Source organism: Manis pentadactyla, chromosome 10, assembly GCF_030020395.1.
Source record: "Manis pentadactyla isolate mManPen7 chromosome 10, mManPen7.hap1, whole genome shotgun sequence".
Taxonomy (NCBI): Eukaryota; Metazoa; Chordata; class Mammalia; order Pholidota; family Manidae; genus Manis; species Manis pentadactyla.
Window position 1 is genome coordinate 31,324,425 of NC_080028.1, and position 6,126 is coordinate 31,330,550.

The 6,126-nt window shown below is 43.7% G+C and overlaps 1 protein-coding gene across 1 annotated transcript; it reads right to left on the bottom strand.

Moving 5' to 3' along the window:
• Positions 1-535: 535 nt before the first annotated feature.
• Positions 536-1,471, bottom strand: LOC118915023 (olfactory receptor 8S1-like). Its single transcript, XM_036890427.2, has one exon. It carries the CDS (start codon positions 1,469-1,471, stop codon positions 536-538), a length of 936 nt encoding a protein of 311 aa, XP_036746322.2.
• Positions 1,472-6,126: the final 4,655 nt, after the last annotated feature.

The window sequence follows — 6,126 nt, forward strand, 5'->3', positions numbered from 1 at the left end:
TGGAAAAAAAAAAAAAGAAAGGGTGGAAGAAGAGTGGATAGAAGTGGAAGAGGGAGAGGGAGATTGTTAAAGTAAAATAAATTTATACTCTTTCATGGCAGGTGTCAACATACTTTGTTTTTAAAGTTGAAACTCATAAATACTTTAAGACTTGTTTGAAGTTATAAAGAAGAAATAAAAAATGTCTAAATATTATATAAGATAATAAGTTGTATAAAATCTTTAAGAAGTAAATCAATAAGACAAAAAATAATACAGGTGACAATAAGATACATTAATGATTAATTCAGGAGATAAAATGTCTAACTCTGATTTCTAGAAAGGAAGTGGTGGTGCTGCTGTGAGGAAGTAGAAATGAGATTAGACCTCTATATCTACAGATATAAACTAGATATAATTTATGTTTTACTTTTCATTGTCAATAAAGCCAGGGAGATGGTGGTACAGAGACCCTTCAAGTTCATGGTCCAGAATTCTGCCTTAAGCTCAAGCACCTGGCAACACAAACTCCTCTCCTACTATTCTATGTCCTTCACTACCTCAAATGTTGCAGAAATTTCCCTAACGTCCTTCTCACAGCTGCCTTCACCTCCGTGTTCTTGAGGCTGTAGATGAGGGGATTCAGCATGGGTGTGACCGTACTGTACTGCAGAGAAGAGAGCAAATCCAGGGAGGAACCAGAGGGAGGCAGGAGATAGCGGATCAAACCCGAGCCAAAAAACAGGATCACTGCAATGAGGTGGGAGGAGCAGGTGGAGAAGGCCTTGACCCTGCCTGTGGTGGAGCTGATGCTCAGGATGGTGGACACAATGCAGGCATATGAGAAGAAGATTGGGAGGAAGGTTCCAAATCCATGCAGTATGATGGAGCAAATCAAGATCTCAACATTGATAGAAATGTCAGAGCAAGACAGAGGGAAGAGGGAGGGCAGCTCACAGGTGTAGTGGTGGATGGTTTGGGCGTCACAGAAGTCCAGGTTAACAGCCAAGAGCACTATGACAGCTGAATTGAGAGAGGCCAGACCCCACGATGCAAGCACCAGCCTCACACAGAGCTGGTTGCTCATCACCTGGCCATAGAGCAGAGGGTGGCAGATGGCGGCATAGCGGTCATAGGCCATCACTGAGAGCAGAAAGGCTTCAGTCCCTGCAGTAATAAATACAAAGAAGATCTGGGTCAGGCAGCCCTCCACTGAGATGGTTTTCTTCTCTGACAGCAGGTCCTTCAGCAGCTTTGGCACAGTGACAGAGGAGAAGCAGAGGTCCAGGAGGGACAGATTGCTCAGGAAGAAGTACATGGGCGTGTGGAGGCGGGAATCGGCCCTGATCAGCAGCAGCAGCAGCAGGTTCCCCATCAGGGTCAGGAGGTAAATCCCCAGGAAGAGCACAAAGAGCAGGGACTGGACGTGGGGGTCGTCAGACAGCCCCGTGAGAACAAACTCGGAGTTGGTGCTGTGGTTCCTCAAGGCCATTCGTGAGGATGTGTCCCTGGAATAAGATAGAAATAGGATGAGACCTCCTGTCTCCTTCAGAGCATCACCACTCTTCTCACACATCTGCCCTGCTCTGCTTACACTCTGCTCAGACATCTCAAAGCTGCCCTCATCGTATCTCAGTAAGATTTTGTCCTGTTTTGTTCTCCCTGATCTCGGGTCAGTGTTCACTTACTTCAGAGAGTCCCATTCCTCTCCATAGAGATTTAACTAGAAAAATGAATGTCACTGGTTTCCCTAAACATCCATAGGGTTTTAGGTTCTACTGCATTCTTCTTCTTCTAATTTAGAAATCCTAAAGATTCCAACACATACCTGCCATGATTTTCTCGACCTTCTGTCTTCGATTCCTCAAGATTTGTTCAGAATCATCCAGTGGCTCCTTACCAGAGTTGATGTCCATTAGGCATAGTAGATACAGTGCCTAGAGCCATGATTCTTCTGTGGCTGGTGAAATTGTTTACATTTCTTTTAAGGTCAAAAGAACAAAATGAATATAATACATACTAGATTATATTTGTCTTTATAACTGCAGTTATAGGTTTTACTGTAGTTTACATAAAAGAGGCCTATAAAGGCTAAAGTGTCCAGGGCCCATAAGAGGTGAATGTGTTACTGCTCCTTCCTTCATAAACAGCACATTTAACTGGAATAGGACATTGCTGAGTACAAAGCACTTTCTTAATCACTGTCTCAATTGTTTCAAGGCAATTCTGTGAGATTTGACAGGGAGTTATTATCCCTGGGATAAGGAAATTTATTGTGAAAAGTCTGAAATTAAAGGATATTTTGTAATATTATATTGACAACAAGTAGAAGAAACAGGAAATAATCACATCATTTTTTTCTAATTATCAGCATAATGTCTAGGCTTCATCCACAGAAATAAGGAACACTTTTCTTACTTTGAGATTCAGATTTCTTCCTCATCTGCCCTTAACCTTTCAGCTTTTTTGGCTGCTCTTGATACCAGAGAGGTCTATTTATTTGAGTATTTGCTCACGTTCTTCTCCACTTCAGTGTTCTCTTAGTTCCACAGATCCACTCTCACGGGCCTTCCAATGTCACCTACTCATCTGCTTCTTTCCTGTCCCAACTCCTTCCTCCTCTAACCCACAGCCCTCTGTTCAAGTCACCAGGCTCCTTGCCCTCATTTGCTTTACATCATAGTTTGAATTCAGTTTTTCTCATGTTAAACATCTGTCTGGGGTTTTCCTTTCCTGATAATGAGCTCCTTGAGAACAGGGACCACAGCTTAACAACAGTCACAAGTCAGCATTTCTCTGGCTCTGTCCCCACCCTGTTAGCTTCTGATTACCTCTCAGATTTGTATTAGGTTTGTTGAGAAGTCTCTCTAGGACATCTCATGTGTGCCTTAGACAAGAACTCTTGATTACTCTAAACACAATCTCATCCTTTCACTCCATTGGTCTCAAGAGCTCCAGTGCCCAGCAGAAGGATTGGTATTATTGCTGTCCATCACAGTGCCATCCTGCCTGTTGCATAGGGGTTACTGCTGCTGAATTTCAAGGATGCTTTTATCTGTCCAAAGCATACTGCCTCATGTCACTGCAATATCTTCTTTTTGTAGAACCCATAAGCACTTATGCCATCTCTGCAAGAAGCTGCTCGCATTTGTGTGTGGATGCATTATTCTTCTACCATCCCTTGAGAGTCAGAGTGCAAATAATCCAACAGTTTTAAATTTTTCTTGCATCCTCTTGCTCCAGGTATCAGTCATGTGTCCAAGAAGACCAGATGGTGAGCAACTTATATAAATGATGATACTAAGAATAATTTTGAACCCTAGTTTCTTGCACTATACAGTAAGTCACTGTCCTATGTGAAAATTCCTGCCTCAGTTGGATGTTTTGTGGCTAGTTTACCAGTATTTTGTTTTTGTCTGTCAGTCCACAGTTTGATCCCATGGTAAGCTTCTGTTCTGACAAAAATATTTAAGGGGCGGAAGATGGCGGCGTGAGTAGAGCAGCGGAAATCTCCTCCCAAAACAACATATATCTATGAAAATATAACAAAGACAACCCTTCCTAGAATAAAGACCAGAGGACACAGGACAATATCCAGACCACATCCACACCTGAGAGAACCCAGCGCCTCGCGAAGGGGGTAAGATACAAGCCCCGGCCCCGCGGGAGCCGAGCGCCCCTCCCCCCAGCTCCCGGCGGGAGAAGAGCAGGCAGAGCGGGAGGGAGACGGAGCCCAGGGCTGCCGAACACCCAGCCCCAGCCATCCGGGCCAGAGTGCAGGGCCCTCGATACTGGGAAAACAGGGCAGCAAGAACAGTGAGCAGGCACTGGAGGCTGGGCGCCGGAGGACATAAGAAAAGCGCGCGACCATTTTTTTTTTTTTTTTTTGCTTTTTTGCTGCTTTGATTTGGCGAGCGCTTTTTGGAAGTCTTAAAGGGACAGGGACCCCAATATTAGGGAAACAGGGCAGAAAGACCGGTGAGCAGAGGCCTGAGGCTGGCACCGGAGAATAAAGAAAAACGAACGACCACCTTTTTTTTTTTAATTAATTAAAAAAAAATTTTTTTTTTTAATTAAAAAAATTTTTTTTCTTGTTTTTTTTTGTGGTCGTTGTTTTGTTTTGGTGGGTGCTTTTTGGAAGTCTTAAAGGGGCAGGGCGGGCCACTTAATCCAGAGGTAGGGAATCCGGGATCTCTGGGCACCCTAACCCCTGGGCTGCAGGGAGCAGGGAGGCCCCTTACGGAGATAAATAGCCTCCCAGCAGCTCCTGCTCCAACGCGACTCCACCATTTTGGAGTAGCTGCCCGAGCCAGGCCACGCCCACAGCAACAGCGGAGATTAACTCCATAGCAGCCGGGCAGGAAGCAGAAACCCTGTCAGCGCGCAGCTGTCCAGCACAAGCCACTAGAGGCCGCTGTTCTCCCAGGAGAGGAGGGCCACAAACCAACAAGAAAGGAAGTCCTTCCAGCCGTCACTCGTCCCAGTTCTGCAGACTATTCCTATCACCATGAAAAGGCAAAGCTACAGGCAGACAAAGATCACAGAGACAACACCAGAGAAGGAGACAGACCTAACCAGTCTTCCTGACAAAGAATTCAAAATAAGAATCATAAACATGCTGACAGAGATGCAGAGAAATACGCAAGAAAAATGGGATGAAGTCCGGAAAGAGATCATAGATGCCAGAAAGGAGATCGCAGAAATGAAACAAACTCTGGAAGGGTTTATAAGCAGAATGGATAGAATGCAAGAGGCCATTGATGGAATTGAAATCAGAGAACAGGAACGCATAGAAGCTGACATAGAGAGAGACAAAAGGATCTCCAGGAATGAAACAATATTAAGAGAACTGTGTGACCAATCTAAAAGGAGCAATATCCGTATTATAGGGGTCCCAGAAGAAGAAGAGAGAGGCAAAGAGATGGAAAGTATCTTAGAAGAAATAATTGCTGAAAACTTCCCCACACTGGGGGAGGAAGTAATCAAACAGACCACGGAAATACACAGAACCCCCAACAGAAAGGATCCAAGAAGGGCAACACCAAGACACATAATAATTAAAATGGCAAAGATCAAGGACAAGGAAAGAGTGTTAAAGGCAGCTAGAGAGAAAAAGGTCACCTATAAAGGGAAACCCATCAGGCTAACGTCAGATTTCTCAACAGAAACCCTACAGGCCAGAAGAGAATGGCATGATATATTTAATACAATGAAACAGAAGGGCCTTGAACCAAGGATACTGTATCCAGCACGACTATCATTCAAATATGACGGTGGGATTAAACAATTCCCACACAAACAAAAGCTGAGGGAATTTGCTTTCCACAAACCACCTCTACAGAACATCTTACAGGGACTGCTCTAGATGGGAGCACTCCTAGAAAGAGCACAGCACAAAACACCCAACATATGAAGAATCGAGGAGGAGGAACAAGAAGGGAGAGAAGAAAAGAATCTCCAGACAGTGTATATAACAGCTCAATAAGCGAGCTAAGTTAGGCAGTAAGATACTAAAGAGGCTAACCTTGAAACTTTGGTAACCACGAATTTAAAGCCTGCAATGGCAATAAGTACATATCTTTCAATAGTCACCCTAAATGTTAATGGGTTGAATGCACCAATCAAAAGACACAGAGTAACAGAATGGATAAAAAAGCAAGACCCATCTATATGCTGCTTACAAGAAACTCACCTCAAACCCAAAGACATGTACAGACTAAAAGTCAAGGGATGGAAAAACATATTTCAAGCAAACAACAGTGAGAAGAAAGCAGGGGTTGCAGTACTAATATCAGACACAATAGACTTCAAAACAAAGAAAGTAACAAGAGATAAAGAAGGACACTACATAATGATAAAGGGCTCAGTCAAACAAGAGGATATAACCATTCTAAATATATATGCACCCAACACAGGAGCACCAGCATATGTGAAACAAATACTAACAGAACTAAAGGGGGATATAGACTGCAATGCATTCATTCTAGGAGACTTCAACACACCACTCACCCCAAAGGATAGATCCACTGGGCAGAAAATAAGTAAGGACACGGAAGCACTGAACAACACAGTAGAGCAGATGGACCTAATAGACATCTATAGAACTCTACATCCAAAAGCAGCGGGATATACATTCTTCTCAAGTGC